Consider the following 19,002-nt stretch of genomic DNA (forward strand, 5'->3'; position numbering starts at 1 on the left):
TCACAAAATTGTCTGTGTGACCCCAAATTTTCATCGGCAGTGTATATGTTTAGCAATCTACTGATTTATTTGACAAAATATGTACTGTATATTTTTATACTTGTCTATGTCAGGATTTGTGATGCTTGGATCCACTGGACCACCGCGGGAGGTGGTACTAGCCAACACCTGGGACTGGAGTCTATGTGGCACCTGGTCTTCACCAGAGCCCGCCGCAAAGCAGGATGGACTTGCTGCGGCAGGGTACCACCATGTTGTTCCATGGTAAGAGTCAGGTGTATAATAAATAATATTAAGCCTAAATATAAAGATATCATTTTAGTGATTATCTCTATGGGAGCAGAATAGCATTAAGTTTGTAGAGTAGAGAAGGTTCTAAAATTTTTGTGCTCCTAAATCTGCAGAGATGAGCCGTGGTTGGAAGAAGTTGACTTGATGGCCAGCTAGAAGAAGCAAATGAAAGAGAATCATTTGATCAAATATCTAATTTTTAGTCACCAGATTTACAGGAAAAGCTGGTATTGCCCATGAGCTGACAATTCTGCAGCATCTCCTATTTGCTGTGCTGTTTTCTCTTGTGAAGGGGCTACTGCAGGCACACTTTGAGCCAATGTAGTCTCAAGGGCCCCAACAAGTAGACAATATAGTAACACTGTACACACAGCTAATAAAGTCACAGAGCCCCCCCCCCCCCCGACAGACATTCTGTAGCCAAGTCACAGTACGCCCCTTGTTTATAAACAACCCTCCCAAATAGTCACAGTGCCACCATAGTTTAAGGAAAAACAAAAAATGCATACCTTGCTCCTCTTGGTGCCTTCTTCCCTCTGGAGCTGTGGCATCTGCAATGCATCTACTGCATCACACAGGCCACGAGCCGAAAGCTTCCGTGCTCCACTAAAAATTGGTACAATTGAGGGAGACTGGGTCTGGGACTGGGACTTTCGGGGCCCAGGTCAAGTAGTGCCCCCCCCCCCCTCATCCCCATTGCAGCCCTGATCTGAACTCAGGGAATCAGTCAAACCAGGAGGAACATGACACTTCACCTTAGTTCATTTGACTAAGGCTACATCCACACGACAATGTGCCGCTGTACTATAGCACGGTGCACACGCGTCGATGCCCGGGAGAGAAGGGGCGGCTCATCCCCGCCCCTCTCCATAGCGATGTATGGCGCACTGTCTCTAATTACATGTCCTATCTTTCTCCCGGGTACGGAGCGGTACGGTGCCGCATTGCTCCCATACAGGGCCGTGTGAGACGCAGTACGGTGCCGCATTGCTCCCATACAGGGCCGTGCACCCATTACCATCTATGGGGGGGGGGGGGTGGCGTATATATAGCATATATACATCAGCTGCGTGAATGTAGCCTAAAAAAGTAAGTGGGCGTAAATGTGATAAGTATACATATTATTTGTGGGCCTCGCTCCATTTGAATAGTTTCCATTCATAGGCCTTCTCAAGTATTTTGGGCAATTTTGCCTGCCACAGTGAGGAACATTTACTTACGTTGCCGCTCAAGTTCACTGAAAGTGCATTGTCTGTCTAGAATGCTGCGTGCAGCGATTCACTAAGATTGTGTGCCATAAATCATGAATGTGTCGCTTCCCTGCTCAGGTCCGACAGAGTTCACCATCTTTTTTTGTGGCGCATCTTTAACATGGGGCGTGCGACACAATTTCAAAATTAAATACGGCGCTCAGTCCACGCACCCTAATTTGTGTCGGATGGAAGCCAATGCAGCTGCGCCACAAAAGGGTTGTGTGCTCCACAATCCCAGTGCACACACAATACCTGTGCAAGCCTTTTTAGCCATTAAGAACATGTACAGCGTGACCCTTAATAAATGTGCCCCAGTGTGTCTTGGATACCAATTAATTTTTACCATGGCATCAAAGCCATTACTCTGAATGGGGGTTGTCATGCTTTTCTTTAATACCAAACTTGTTTAAAGAATACAAATATATCATCTGGGTTCATAAACTTTATTTTATTTCAGCTTTCTACAATGTTATATACAAAGGACAGAGGTATAAGCATCAGATGCAGAAGGAATGTCAAGAATCATTGTCTAGTATAGACTAGGGGTTGAAATATCTTTACTTCTCAATGTTCTATTTTATATTCTTCTAGAATGCTCCTGGTCTTAAATAAAGGAAAACCGCAGCAATAACTGCACCAAAAATTAGAATTTGTGTGCACAACAAACATTTCTGTTGTGATTTAAGACTTCATTTATTTCTTGTTTATATAAGATCATTGCGTTATAGAGAGATGAATATTTTATTTTCAGTATTGTCTGAATATTTGATCCTGGATTCAGGCTCCCACACATGAAAGAATACAGTACATTTAATATTAGAAAAACAAACATACAGTACCAAGTTTGCTGCAGCCCTATATGCTTACAAGCAGTAAAACGTATTACACTGGCTTTACAGTTTTATCTTATGCATTCAAGTCTTCATAACTCAACCGTTGCAGATGCTCATAATTTATAAAGGGCTGTAAAAATGTAACATACCAAAATAATTCAAAATAATAAATATAAATAGCATTGATAAAGATAATGTAGAGAGATCACCAGGTTGTTAATTTTAGTGTAACAATCATTCTCATAAAAGGTACAGTAAGAGGTAAACTCATACCAAGTCATAAAACAAATTCTCTTATAAATACAGATATCTACAATAAAAGAGGCCTAATCTCAGATATCTGTGTTACAGTAATCTGATGATAAGCAGAGCAAGTTGTCATATCAAAGTAATATAAATCACTATAGCTACGGAATGTAGTCTGGTCTTCTACACAGCAGGTAGCTACAGAAATACGCAGAGAACTGTGCTGATGGGTCCCTATGGTCAGAAAAACTACCATAACAGACAAGCAAATAGCCAACAATTCTAAATACAAGAGCCATGATAGAGCAGTGTCCTCTTCTAGAAGACATTGTTGTTCAGCTCAATGCGCTGAATCAGAAGAGTCACCAGCTTTTCTAAGTATTTGGCGCTGTCCTTTCCGGCTTGTAGTACTTCTTCGTGGTTTGCAGTGGCTTCACTGTTGTAGTCCATCACTGCTTTGTTTGTAATAAGAGACATGCCTAAAACCCTTAGACCACAATGTCTGGCCACAATGACTTCAGGTACAGTACTCATTCCTGGAAAAGTAAGAAACAATAGGTCAAATAAAATTAGAAAAGCAAACGTAGCATTATAAACATAAAGCAAATGTAACCATATCAGTATAAGTTTAGCTTTGCATGTCTAATACAGTGCTCAATAATTAATTTTATTTCTCTGTGTGCTAATAAAATTGCTTTAAATGCCGATTTTCACATAATTTATGCTCAAATAACAGATCCCATATTGAACAAAACTGCAAATCATTTCCAAAAAAAAAAAAAAAAAAACTAAAAGACACTAGAGCAGTGGTGGCGAACCTATGGCATGGATGTCAGAGGTGGCACTCAGAGCCCTCTCTATGGGCACCTGCGCCATCACCCCAGCGCAGAGTTTGCCAGACAGGACTCGAGGCCTCCTGCAGTCCAAAGCACCCCAGAACCCTAGAAGGAAGCTACCATGATACTCCAAACTTCTTCTCCTTATTTCTACTGTATTGGTGTCGACAATTTAAACATGTGGCAGGGAGTAATGGGTTACTGCTTAAATTGTCGAATCGGCACTTTGCGAAAAATATGTGGGTTTTGGTTGTAGTTTGGGCACTCCGCGTCTAAAAGGTTTGCCATCACTGCACTAGAGGACTCACACCTATCAAATGTGCATTTAGATGATGAGCACATGCAATTTCATGAGGGTATATGTGTGCCTTACTTAGAAAGCCACAAAGGTGTATAAGGATTACTAGGAAGGAAGTGTTACAAACTACTACTGGCAAACACTTACAACCACTTCCAAGCTTTAAGTAAACAGCTAATTAAAATGGTTTATCTGCATCATGAGGTAATTGTTATCCCCAAATGTTTATAGTATGTCTGAAGTTATTTCCCAAATGATGTTCATAATGCATATGGATAAATGGAAACCTTGTGCCACAAAGAAAAAGGTCTTTTTTTTTAAAAGGTGGAAAGGTTTTATCCAGTCACTACACTGGTTGCCAGTCTCCTTCTGTATACAGTTTAAAATAATCACCCTCATGCACAAAGCTCTGCATAATACTGCATTGCTTTAGCTCCCCTCTTTTATCTCAGTCCATTACCCAACCCGTGCTCTTCCATCTGCCAGTGATGTTAGATTAATGTCTAGCTTAATTATAATCTCCAAAGTTTGAAAAAAAGGCTGTTATCCAGCAAACACCAGATAACAGGCTTCCCTGTAGTCCCACTGACCTTGGACTCTGTATATAAGATGGCGGCTGATGACTGGTTCAAACTGCAGCATTTTTATTTATTAAAACACTTTATTCTGTTCCCTTATGAAAAATGTCTGGACCATTACATAAGCTCTTATACCTCTTGTGTCACCCCCTCATCCTCATAAACTGTAAGCTTTTTTAAAATTTTATTTGTATAGTAATATGCAACATGCAATAACTGCACAGCTCCTTTACCTTGTGTCTCCATCTACCATGTGTGAGCCATCACGGGAAGGGTAGTCTCTCCACTTGCTCCTCACTGTAATTTTTGTGTCTTGTTCTACTCTTAATATGTTTGTGAACCCATTATTGAATGTACAGCACCATGGAATAAAGGTGCTCCATAAATTATAATGAATTCACAATTTACATAATGGTAAAAAAATGGCCAACTTACAGGGTACTTTGGGCGCATTGAAAATATAACAAACTCTGTTATTGTCTTTAACCCACATTGATTATTTGACACACTCTGACTGATCTGCACAAATCTGTAAAATGCATTAGCCTGCCTTATCCACCATAAAAAAAAAAAGTCTAAAAACACACAAGGTTTGACATACAACATGCAAAATAATTAAAAGGAAATCTACCATCAAAATAAAGCATAATAAACCTGGGACACTTCCTCATAGATCCAGATTACACTGATAATCTTCTTGTAATAGTTATGCACGGCCTCCTGCCTTCTAAAACAAACATTTAAAACTATGATAATGAGTCCGAAGGGCGTTATGAGAAAACCTTTTGTGCTGCAGATTCACAGGCAGTTAAACTGTGCAGGAGCACTTCCCTCTCCCACTGTGTGCTGAAATATCTTCTTCTGCAGTGAGATTACAGTAAGCAGTGTAACAGCCTATGAAACTACAGAAAGGAAGGGTTCTGGTATTTTTAAGTTGATTTTAGAAGGAAGGAGGCAATGAATAACAGATATAAGAAGAAGATTACCACAGTCACAGTGTCTGGTCTATGAGTGTCCCTGGTTTATCATGATTGATTTTGATGGTAGATTTTTTTTTTAAGATGAATTAAAACTCAGATATCCATAAAATCTATTTCTTACATACCAACAGCATCAGTTCCAAGGCTACTGAGGAATCTACATTCAGCAATGGTCTCAAAATTGGGTCCCCCAAGGCTACAGTACACTCCTTCCCTTATCTTCTCAGAGAATCCCAGCTCTTGTCCAATAGCCAAAGCCAGTTTCCTCAGGTCCTTGTCATACGCATCAGACATGGGAGGAAACCTAGGACCAAACCTGTTAAAAAGGGAACATTGGTTATGGATGCTGCAAGACAAGGGCAAAGACAACTTCTCCTGGCACACTGCTAGGGTACTTAGGGTTTTTAAAGCTGTGCCTACATTCACTAAATAGTAGGAACAGGTGGTGGTTTAAACCAGATGGCGCACTCAGAGTGTATTATAACAATTTGGTTTATTTGATTTCTTAAAACACAACGCGTTTCGGGGTTAGAGTACCCCTTTTTCAAGTGTACAAAGACTGTAGAAAGATAGGTAGTGGAAAGTAGGAGCGGGAAAAAAATATAATAAAATAGAAGGTATATACATTTTCATTGGTTGATAAAAATAGTAAGGTGAAATCGATACACTGAAATCAATTGTGAAATCAATTCAATCAATTGTGAAATCAATACACTGATATGGTTCAAAATATAAAATTAATACAGAGTTGGTACACTGATGTGATTCATAATCAATACAGAATAAGTACTATGATGCAATTCATGAAATATCTTAATAAAAAAAAAAAAAATTTTTATAAAAAATTTTAATAAAAAGGTACTCTAAAACATATGTATATGGAACTACTATGAAGTCATACATGAGGACCCTACCTATTCTCATGCACAGGAATTAAAACTACTTTTGAATGAAGCCCTGTCAAACAATACCATCACGAAATCAGAGAAAGATTACATCTGGATCGACTCGCCATCCACCCCCATCTTTTATCATTTACCCAAAATTCACAAAAACCAACAAAACCCACCGGGACGACCAATCATTTCTGGCATTTCCTCACTCACCTGCAACCTGTCCCACTATATAGATGTGCTCCTCCAACATTATGTCCAAGATTTACCCTCCTATCTACGCGACTCCACCAGCGTTCTGGTTAGCCTCCAAAATATCATCTGGGAACCCTCCTATTGGTGGGTCACCCTGGATGTATCATCGCTCTATTCAAATATTCCCCATCAAGAGGGTCTCTTCAGAATCAATCAACATCTCGAAAAAAATGGCACCATGCCTAGAAAACAAAGAACCTTCATCCTGGAAGCAATCCGCTTCATCCTTACACACAACGTTTTCAGTTTTCAAAATAAAATTTTTAGGCAGACCAGAGGTACAGCGATGGGCACAAGATTCGCCCCCAGCTTTGCAAACTTGTACATGGGGGAATTTGAATCTGAATTCATAGAAAACAACCCTAAATGGTCCGACAATATTGTGTACTATCGGAGATATATAGATGACCTCCTTGTAATTTGGAAGGGAACCGAAGAGGAGATCCAGTCCTTCGTAACCACCATCAATTGTAATAATTGGGGCCTGTCCTTCACCCAATCTGTGTCAAAAACAGAAGTGGAATTTCTTGATCTACACCTGCAAGCAAAAGATGACAAAATAATTACGGAGACTTTCTTTAAGAAAGTCGACAGCAATAGTTTCCTGCATTATAACAGTTCTCACCACCACAAATGGAAAAAGAATATTCCTTTTAGTCAATTTAGACGTATAAGGAAAAACTGCTCCGAAACCAGTAGCTTTCAAACACAGAGCAGATTACTCTACAATAGGTTTATAGACAAAAAATTTCCCAAAAAGCTTGTTAAATCTGCCTTTGAACGGGCCGAACAATTATCTCAAAAAGATTGCCTTGCCCCTAAAGCCAAGCAGGCCCCCGGACAAACACAAAACAAAAACCGCAGACTAAATTTTATTACTACCTACAACAACAACCACTTTCACTTAAGAAAGATTTTTGAAAAACATTGGTCGATCTTACTAGATGACCCCTATTTAAAACCTCAACTACCTTCCAGACCCAGTATAACCTACAGAAGATCGCAGACCCTAAAAAATTTACTTGCTCCAAGCAAACTTCGAACCATCAAGAGTTCAACTATCAATCAACGACTACCGAAGACCACTGGTAGTTACAGGTGTGGTCAACCCAATTGCAAATGCTGTTCAAACATAAATCATAGAATGAAAGAATTCAAAAGCAATACCACAGAAGAAACATTTAAGATCAAATCATTCCTGAATTGTACTTCTTCCTTCGTAATCTATTTGTTGGAATGTTCGTGCGGCCTCCAATACATTGGACGCACTATTCAACAACTGAACACGAGGATTAACAAACATCGGAGTAATGTCACGAATGGGTTCCTCAAGCATAGCGTTTCCCGACATGGGCATATGTACCACCAAGATGAGTTTTCCTCCTTTACGGTCACCCCCATAGAACAAGTTCCCCCTGGGAGCAACAGATACACCAAACTTTGTCAGAGAGAGATGTATTGGATCTACAAGCTCAATTGTCTAGTTCCTAACGGACTCAACGAAGCCCTAGAGAGTACCAACTTCTAATAAAAACCCCCACCTCTTATGCTTCAACTGACCACCGATGCATTTACATCATCTCCACCCCTCATGGATCATTCACTCTACATAATCCCTATGCATCCATATAATACCCTTGCTTATGGTTGATTGACATTCTCCATTCACCCTCTTTTTCTTATGGTTGATCGATATTCCCCATTCACCCTCCTTTATCGTACAGCCTTCACCTATATAGGTCCAAGTTCTTTAGCCCGAACATCACCATATACTCACCACCTCGTTATTAACCTATACATAACCAACATCTTATAGTTTCCCCACAGCGGGACAATACTTCCCTCTGTCCTCCATATACTCGTAGCCCGACTCAGCCCATCAATCAGCTCCTTTTCTCACAATACTATACCGTCCGGTACGATCATTTTCCATCCCGACCGGGACTTGCGCAATGCCCTGCAAGTTTGTGTCGCACCCGACGCGGCGGACATTTTTTCGGAGTTTCACCCTATTGCGCATGCGCCAAGGAATTGAAGGCGCGAGCCTCTCCCCGCTGCTAGCCTACAAATACCTCCACACTATGCAATGTCTTTCATTGCTGTGGACGTCACCGCAAATACCTACAGCACGGGTAAGCAAATATGGACCCCCTCTACTTAGCAGCCAAAAACTCTTTTGTTCACCTCTATATAGGCTAATTAATTTATATTATCTTTATATTATTTATTTATTTACCAAGTTATAACCCTAACATTCGATAATACAATCACTTCTCCCATTGTGGTCACATATGGGAAATACCATACTACTTTATACCACTATACTACTACTAGACAACTACTATCCAACTTACTACTACCACTATTCATACTACGATTTGCTACTATTCCACTTATCATGTACCTAAAAATCGCTTTTATTTTCCTTTGTTTCCATATACATATGTTTTAGAGTACCTTTTTATTAAAATTTTTTATAAAAATTTTTTTTTTTTTTTTTTATTAAGATATTTCATGAATTGCATCATAGTACTTATTCTGTATTGATTATGAATCACATCAGTGTACCAACTCTGTATTAATTTTATATTTTGAACCATATCAGTGTATTGATTTCACAATTGATTGAATTGATTTCACAATTGATTTCAGTGTATCGATTTCACCTTACTATTTTTATCAACCAATGAAAATGTATATACCTTCTATTTTATTATATTTTTTTCCCGCTCCTACTTTCCACTACCTATCTTTCTACAGTCTTTGTACACTTGAAAAAGGGGTACTCTAACCCCGAAACGCGTTGTGTTTTAAGAAATCAAATAAACCAAATTGTTATAATACACTCTGAGTGCGCCATCTGGTTTAAACCACCACCTGTTCCTACTATCCACAAAACTCCCGAGTGATACGGCCATACCACAGAGGAGATCCACAACCAGGAGGCAGCACCAGATTTTTCGCCATCTGAATTTCCAACTTCCCATAGCGTTGTGCCTATCCAAGCACAACCCTGTACGGTGAGCACAACTCTTTCACCCTCACTATCATCCTTCTAAGTAAGGTGTAACACTATTAGCGCTCTCTCCCCCTGTCCTCTCTTGCCAAAACTCTTCTACATTCACTAAATGGGTTGTCTCATGTGGACACAACATCATCAGGTTATTTGAAACCTCACCTTTCCTCATTAGGACCAATGAGTGGATTCTGTCCTGCAAATCCTGGCATATTTATGTGATCCATAATAACCATGATGTCCCCAACTTTATAATCTTGGTTCAGTCCTCCTGCAGCGTTGGTGACGATTAGTGTTTCAACCCCAATCAGGCGGAAAACACGGATAGGAAATGTGACCTGGTAAACGTAGAATGAATAGAAACAAACTATTAGAATATTCATGATTTTGGGAACCACATACTATAGCCATTTTACAATAGTGGACAGCTCAAACTACAGTTTATCCGGCATTTAGCCAGCTTTGAACTATGGCAATATTAGAAAATATAATATAGTCGAGAAATTTTTTCCTCATTAGCGTCTTCTTAGTTATTTTGTGCTATCATTATGCTATTCTCACCTTCCATAGTGGGTAACCCTCGTAGGAATGAAAACGTCCTTGCATGCACACACATGGTTTCCCATTCAGGTTTCCAAATATAAGACGACCAGCATGTCCAGGAACTGCAAAATTCAGAAGGATTCAATAATTTAATACAGCCATCCTTTTATATACAACTCATGAATATTCAATGCCAACAACATAAATACCATTATCTGTACCTGTGCTGTGTGGGAAGTTTGGAATGTCACTGTAGTTGAAGGCCATCTGATCTTTTAAGAGTTCACCCAAAGCTCCAAGTCCAGAGCCGCATACAATAGCCACTGCTGGGCGATGTTCAGTCTTGGACAAAAGCCAGTCGGCAGTTTGCTTGTATTCTTCATAGGTGTACCTGAAAATACAAAAAATATATATTGTAAATAGAAGGGTTTACCAATCCAGTTTATTATTCTTAAAATATAGAAGTATGATCCTCTAAAATAGAGTTGTTGTAATTCCTTACTCCTGTAGTAATTTAGTAGGCAATTTAACAAACCGACTAGTGCCTATTTATCAGTATTTCAGTACATCAGTATTTATCAGCCCAAAACTGATGAAAAAAATATTTGAATGCATAAGAACCTTAAGTCTGATGTCATCTGAAAGAAGAGATAAAATCCCATATAAACCAAGGGGGAGATTTATCACTGCTTCTATGCCAGTTACGGGAATATACCACCGCCACGCCATGTTGCTCACTGCCCGCAGCTACTGCCAGAACATTAAGGGAGGGCGTGGCCGCTATTATACACCGGCCCAGGGCCAATGTTTCTAGATATTATAGAACAGAAAATAGAGGCTTCTGAGGTGACACTGCAACCACTAAACTTGACTCCTCTCATGCGAAAATGAGAGGAGAAGAGTGATAATGTTTGATGTTGGGGGGAAATATTTTTAGAGGTAAACAGGTGAGATTTCACATAAAATAGGGATTTCTACAAAATACATTTCATTGTCTTTCTGAGGGCGCTAGTGGTTTAGTGGGAAAAAACCTTTTAATAGGTTCCCTTTAATGTAGGCTTACTAGAAAGATCTTCTTCAATGACAGAATAAAACAGACTTTGACAATAATACATACAACATGTTGGTCTTAAAAATATGTATGTAATGAGCATAACAAAGTTATAGAAACCCAGGCAAAGTCCAACATGTTACAACCAGATCAGTATATAAAGAATGTAATTAAGTAGCATATATAGAAAAGGTTGTAAAAACCCTGTAGGCATATAACTAACAGAAATTACATTCCTTTGCATTACAATAGGTATGGACAACATTAAGACAAGAATACTTCCAGGATTATGATTACCGATTTGGAACCATGTGAAAAATTATTTTCTCCATGTATATCATCTACAGCCCTTATTGCCCAGGTAATGGCCTTTGTTCACCTGTCATATGGCACAGATGTATGAAGTGCAGTGCCTTTCTGCAGGACTGTTCATGTAGAAAGTGACTAAAAACTCATAATAATGGCCAAATACAACTATGGTGAGTGAAAACAATTTACGCAAGGATTTATCCATCAACACACTTCATGTTAATGAAAACCAGTTTTCTATTCGTTTGTATACATAAGTGGACTGAATGGGAGGAATGTATCACAATTATTGCATTTCTTCATTTGCGCCAAATGTGTGACTTTTACAAAAAAGTCCCTTATCCATGCATGCATCAACACCTCATGTACCACTGTTATCAAGCGGTTTAAGGCTCATTTATATATCAGATGAGCAATAGACATTTAAAGAGCTCATAAGTCATTCTAAAAAATTATAATGACATCCTACCCCATGATAAATCTCCCCAAATTTATTTACCAAACCAAAGATATAAATCGGGTCAGTATGTGACTGAACAGATATTTTTCTATCAAGTTGCATAACTACAGGGGTAGCAGCTACAATGGGGCCCGTAGAGTTATTGAGTGTGTATATGCAGTAGGTCTATATATGCTATATATGGCATTGCAGCTGTATATGTGATGTGTATATGATCTACATGTGTATGCATATGTGATGTTTGTATGATGCATGGGTGTATATGGTACTGTAATGTATGTATATATATGGTGTGTGATTTTAACTCACATGTGTGAATATACAGATGTCTGCTACGGAGCCCTGCCTCTTAGTCAGGGGCGCACCTGCCATGAGGCGAGTTGAGACTCTCGCCTCAGGCGGCGCGCCACCTGCTGGACAAGGGAGCGGCGTTGTGTGCCCGCCCGCTCGCTTGTGCTTCCGTCTGCCCGCCATGCTGATGCCTATGCCGCTGCCCAGGCTGACAGACCTCCCTCCATGCCGGGTGGCGCATTCTCTTTCCCGCCGCACACATCCCCCTGTCAAAAGTGCAGCGCCACCTGTCCGCTCCGGGCATACCCCCTCGGCTTCCTCTCAGCTCGGCTCCCTCTCAGCTCGGCTCCCTCTCAGCTCGGCTCCCTCTCAGCTCGGCTCCCTCTCAGCTCGGCTCCCTCTCAGCTCGGCTCCCTCTCAGCTCGGCTCCCTCTCAGCTCGGCTCCCTCTCAGCTCGGCTCCCTCTCCGCTCGGCTCCCTCTCCGCTCGGCTCCCTCTGCGCTCGGCTCCCTCTCCGCTTTGCTCCATCTCCTTTCCACTCTGCGCCCTGTCCGCTCCCTCTCCTCTCCGCTCGACTCCCTCTCCGATCCCTCTGTCGCCCCCCCCCCCGCTCCCTCTCCGCTCTCCCCCGCTCCCTCTCCGCTCTCCCCCGCTCCCTCTCCGCTCCCTCTCCGCTCTCCCCCGCTCCCTCTCCGCTCTCCCCCGCTCCCTCTCCGCTCTCCCCCGCTCCCTCTCCGCTCTCCTCTCCAACTCCAATTCCCCTCCCCCCCCCCGCTCTCCCCCGCTCCCTCTCCGCTCCCCCCCCCCTTCGCTCCAGGTGCCCACCCCAAGTGCAGAACAAGGCGGAAGCTTCCTAAAAGAAAAGATAGTAAGTTTATCTGTATATGTATGTGTTTGTGTATATGGATGTGATGTGTGTTTGTGTATATGGATGTGATGTGTGTATGTGTATATGGATGTGATGTGTGTTTGTGTATATGGATGTGATGTGTGTATGTGTATATGGATGTGATGTGTGTATGTGTATATGGATGTGATGTGTGTATGTGTATATGGATGTGATGTGTGTATGTGTATATGGATGTGATGTGTGTATGTGTATATGGATGTGATGTGTGTATGTGTATATGGATGTGATGTGTGTATGTGTATATGGATGTGATGTGTGTATGTGTATATGGATGTGATGTGTGTATGTGTATATGGATGTGATGTGTGTATGTGTATATGGATGTGATGTGTGTATGTGTATATGGATGTGATGTGTGTGTGTGTATATGGATGTGATGTGTGTGTGTGTATATGGATGTGATGTGTGTGTGTGTATATGGATGTGATGTGTGTGTGTGTATATGGATGTGATGTGTGTGTGTGTATATGGATGTGATGTGTGTGTGTGTATATGGATGTGATGTGTGTGTGTGTATATGGATGTGATGTGTGTGTGTGTATATGGATGTGATGTGTGTGTGTGTATATGGATGTGATGTGTGTGTGTGTATATGGATGTGATGTGTGTGTGTGTATATGGATGTGATGTGTGTGTGTGTATATGGATGTGATGTGTGTGTGTGTATATGGATGTGATGTGTGTGTGTGTATATGGATGTGATGTGTGTGTGTGTATATGGATGTGATGTGTGTGTGTGTATATGGATGTGATGTGTGTATGTGTATATGGATGTGATGTGAGTGTGTGTGTGTATATGGATGTGATGTGATGTGTGTGTGTGTATATGGATGTGATGTGTGTATGTGTATATGGATGTGATGTGTGTATGTGTATATGGATGTGATGTGTGTATGTGTATATGGATGTGATGTGTGTATGTGTATATGGATGTGATGTGTGTATGTGTATATGGATGTGTGTATGTGTATATGGATGTGATGTGTGTATGTGTATATGGATGTGATGTGTGTATGTGTATATGGATGTGATGTGTGTATGTGTATATGGATGGTACACTGTATGCATTTTATACTACATGGCAGCATGCTGTATGTATTTTATACTACATTCCGATATGCTGTATGTATTGTATATTACATGGCGGCACACTGTATGCATTTTATACTACATGGTGGCACACTGTATGCATTTTATTCTACATGGCGATATGCTGTATGCATTTTATTCTACATGGCGATATGCTGTATGCATTTTATACTACATGGTGGCACACTGTATGCATTTTATTCTACATGGCGATATGCTGTATGCATTTTATACTACATGGTTGTACACTGTATGCATTTTATACTACATGAGGGTACTCTCAATGCATTTTATACTACATGGCGTTACGCTGTATGAATTTTATACTACATGGCGGTATAATATATGCATTTTATTCTACATGGCGATATGCTGTATGCATTTTATACTACATGGTTGTACACTGTATGCATTTTATACTACATGAGGGTACTCTCAATGCATTTTATACTACATGGCGTTACGCTGTATGCATTTTATACTACATGGCGGTATAATATATGCATTTTATACTACATGGCGATATGCTATATGCATTTTATACTACACGGTGATATGCTGTATGTATTTTATACTATATTGTGATATGCTGTATGCATTTTATACTACGTGGCATGCTGTATGCATTTTAGAGTAAATGGCGGTACGCTGTATGCATTTTATACTACATGGTGGTACACTGTATGCATTTTGCATTGCTTTATTTTCACATCAAACCAATGATGGATCTGGTCCTGACACTCCCTGATATATTACATATATGGGCGGGGGGGGGGCGTCTCTCTATAGCTCGCCTCAGGCAGCAGACAGGCTTGGTACACCCCTGCTCTTAGTTACAACCCTGTTTTATATCAGCATTCTGATTCATTACCTCCTTTAGAAATCCAGGAGGCACATGACAGACTGGCCGATGATTATAATGCATGGTTTCACTAGAATACAGGGATTACTACATTATCCCACTGAGGGAAACTCAGTTATTCCAAGAATGGAAGTTAATACTGCAGAGTATTTGAGAAAACAACTGTTCAACCTATGTCCTCCTGAAACCCCATAAATCCAGACTAGTCTGCAAGTCTAGAGGGAATATACAATATAAATAAATACAATTATGATAAAAGGGAAAGTCTGAGTAGTAATATGGAGACACGGCATAGAGAGGAAGAGTACAAACCCCAACAGATTACTTTGGGCCAGTCCTACAGGTCCAGTCAAATGTCAAAAATGATAAATCTTTATTTCATGTTGCAATGTTTCAGTTCAGAAAGGACCTAATAGATTAATAATTATTATGTGAATTTCTGAGATAACCAATTACACAACAATAAAACACATCCTTCAGCTTCATGATACCATAGCTTTGATGTTTTGGATAATATAATGACAACCATATTGGTGAAGGAATTTTTTATGTTCTTTTATTTTAACCAATTAATGGACGCTCCAAGGAAAGAGGGGATGGGCACAAAGCTGAACATAGATCAGTAGGTAGGGCTAGGGTAAAGTAACTTTCAGGACAGTTTCACTATGCCCTTGATAAAGCGGGAGCTGACCCATAAGAAAATGTACTTTATGAGTACACAATTGAGAAACCGTGTCACAAGGTAACTACCTAGTGACTACAGATTACCATCTATCTAGGACTACGTCACACAGGATTTTATGTTCTGCTTGAGAATTATAATAACACCGTCATGGAAAAATCCAGCAGTTAAACAGACAAAAACTTCCTGGTGACGAACAGAGGAAATGAAAAAATAACTCCGACTGCAGCACAGCGAGCCAAGTCATAAAATTACCAATTCTACTGCCTCAAACTAAATTGTGCAAAATAACTGTTCTTTAACTATTACAGCAAATCAGCCCTGTGTACTTCCATGGTGGATTATATACAAAGGTTGTTCTAATAACAAACCATTGCCAGATATATGGACGTTGCTTAAAGGGGTTGTCTGGGCTTTAAGAGTGCATGGGGGGGCTGTTAAAACAACAAAGAAGTTCTTTGTTATACTGTGCCCCCTATCTGTCCCAGTCTCTATATGTACACAGAGGAGCAGACGTCACGTCACGACCATAGCAGGCAACTGTTCAAACTTGTAGAATGTGCTGTGGTTGTGATGTCCCTACTCCATCTATGTATACACTACAAAGACCAGCTGTGATGGGAAGCACAGCGCTAAACCGGAGCGCTGGAAAAAAAAGGGGATGTCAATCATTGTGTAAAGTCTAATGGCTAATGTGGCTTGAGGCAGCAAGAATTTTACTTGTTTTTTTTTTTTGTTTTTTTTTTGGTGCTTTTGTGTCCCATCATCTTTATTTATCTACAGTGACGAAGTGGCGTAGCGGCACATGAGTTATACCAGCAAGTATGACAAACATGGGGTTTATGATGTTTTTTTTAGTAGTAGAAAAGCTTATTAAATGTAAAACCTCTTATTTTATTCTAATGAAACATATTCCTATGTAAACTACATAAATGTATACAGCAGCCATTGTGCAATAAACACAATTGTTTAAGAGAAAACGATAACATAAAAGCCTGTCTAGTACAGATAAGCAAATGTTATTGCTCTATAAAGATTCCATGGTTTGAATCACAAACAGATGCAATTCTGGGGAATAAAATTGGTCTGGTAATACCACCTCTCATTCAGGACAATATACAAGCTGTTTTATGTAGCAGCAGTCAGATACATGTCACATGGTGCAAAATATCTGGTGTCGGTGTATAACCTGCCCCACCTAACAGCTGACGCTCAGAAAGGAGGCATTCTTTCTAGTCTGGTTTCTATTTGTCTATTGTTTCTAAGGTCCCAACAAGTCCAAGAGGTTTGTCTAGTTCAAACAATCCTTCAGGGAAGCTTGTAAACTCTATTAACACTCTATTAACCCAGTTATTGTTTGTCCAGTATGCTGTAAGAATATAGAGGAAGGTATTATGGTTCAACATCATAGAGGAAGGTATTATTAATTAAAACTATTAATATCAATAAATATTATAAAACACTTTGGGAATATGTTTTATGATATTACAGACAGGAGAAAATCTCATCCTGGCATCAAATATATAGCTCTTAAGATGCAAAACAAACAAAAAAAAAAAAAACAGAAATAGTCTACAACAGAGCCCACTGAATATAATGGGGTCCATTGGGCTTTTATTGCAGAATCTATTAAATGAAAGTTAAAAGGTATCCATTGGTATCTATCATTTTGGACATCCACACAAGTCTTGAGCGTTGTCCAAAGTGGATATCATGTAAATGGGACATCCAGGAGAGATTTTGCAAACCAAAAATAGGAATGGATCCTTTTCACAGGGGAGTAAAAAAAAACTCTTAGATTGTGTAGTTGAGGCGTTGTTCCCAGCCCGTTTGTCATCAGCGTGTTTATCTTACATGCCATGGACTGTAATAAAGACTATCTGATCACGACTGGCAATAGGACCTGCACTGAGTTTTGCGAATCGGGCAGTCGACTCACATACAGTGTTATGGAAACCACAGTAAAAGGCTGTATAAATTAATTTTCGCAAAAAAAAAAAAAAAATTTAAAGCGCAAAAAAAAAAGAACATTTGTGTTAAGGTAACTGTAGCATTAAATAGATAGCAAAACACTTGGGGGGGGGGCACATATACCTGAATATATGAAGTGTTAGCACCATAATATTGTTGTTTTCCCAAACACTCTACTTGTTCCATGTTTGGGGGCAAAATGTTGGCACCATTTGTGAATCCATCAATTTTCTGCCACTTTTATTTTTTTCCGACATGTTTTTGGTGCTTTTTGTGGCGCAAAAGAAGCTCTGCTAAAAGCTGGTCTAGGAAGTTCTAAACCTTTCAGTCCCTGTGCCAATCCATTAATCCCTAGCGCCACAAACTTATATCCCACTGAAAAATATAGAATGGTTCAATTATAATAAATCCCCCTCATAGAGCACATTGCACATGTTTGGGTAGTTCTAGATTCCGACCAAAAAGTTTTATTTGCATCATGAATAATAAGGGATGATGACAACTGATACTTTTCAGTTATCAGTTTGTTCCTTATGACTCAATTCAGAATTTATACTAGTATAATAAAAAGTACATCATATGACATTGGTATGAAGAAGAAATGAGTCATTAATAACTGAAACCGCCAAATATAGCCCTGTGCAAGTGACATATTACCGGAAGATAGATCATGTTATGACAACTTAGCTGTAGATAAGGAGCCGTAGGGAACAAAAACATAGACAAAATGTTCTTTTATAAAAAAAAAAAAAAAAATGCACACTTATTTCAGAACTAGAGCTCTGACATAGTACTGCCACATCCTGGAACAAAAAACATACACATTTACAAAGCAAATTGTAAGACAGATCTGCCCAATTTAGCTCTGCAGAATGAAATATTGCTTCTCATATGCATCATTTAAGAAAGTAGTATGTAGAAGGGCCTTGAGGGAAGACAATGTTAGCCAAAATATATTATTATACACTATTATTTGGAGTGATAAAAGTTCTATAGATCCGTCACTCATTGCTTTGATTTTATTTTATAATCTTCACAAATATGAAATCTTCCATTATATGGAAAAATAGAATGTCCTCTGATGAAGATGCAACTTTTACCACCCAGCCGGTGATACCATGTGATGTGGCACATAGCATAGCTACGGGGCAGGGGTGGATAATGTGTTCCAGGTGATGGGGTGGGGGGACAATAAGTCAGGCTGTCTTGGCCAAGGATAAATAGAGGGATAGAACAACTATACAATAGCACAGACACATCTACAACCCCTGCAAGCTGCTGACCACAGTGTGACACATCACACACCAGACACGTGTAATAAGCTGGTGGGGAACTGGTTTCCTGTTCTATAATAT

The 19,002-nt window shown here is 39.8% G+C and overlaps 1 protein-coding gene across 2 annotated transcripts in view; it reads right to left on the reverse strand.

The window, feature by feature from the left end:
* Positions 1-1,973: 1,973 nt before the first annotated feature.
* PNP (purine nucleoside phosphorylase) overlaps positions 1,974-19,002 on the reverse strand; it is a 42,158-nt gene continuing 25,129 nt past the window's right edge. For both annotated transcript variants that reach the window (XM_072149691.1, XM_072149680.1), the window contains exons 2-6: positions 10,244-10,413; positions 10,041-10,144; positions 9,642-9,817; positions 5,441-5,631; positions 1,974-3,159 (exon numbers count right to left, since the gene is read on the reverse strand). In XM_072149691.1, the coding sequence (XP_072005792.1) occupies positions 2,942-3,159; positions 5,441-5,631; positions 9,642-9,817; positions 10,041-10,144; positions 10,244-10,413 (859 nt within the window). In that variant the 3' untranslated portion in view covers positions 1,974-2,941. The remainder of the gene's footprint in view (positions 3,160-5,440; positions 5,632-9,641; positions 9,818-10,040; positions 10,145-10,243; positions 10,414-19,002) is intronic.

Source organism: Engystomops pustulosus, chromosome 1 (assembly GCF_040894005.1).
Source record: "Engystomops pustulosus chromosome 1, aEngPut4.maternal, whole genome shotgun sequence".
Classification (NCBI taxonomy): domain Eukaryota; kingdom Metazoa; phylum Chordata; class Amphibia; order Anura; family Leptodactylidae; genus Engystomops; species Engystomops pustulosus.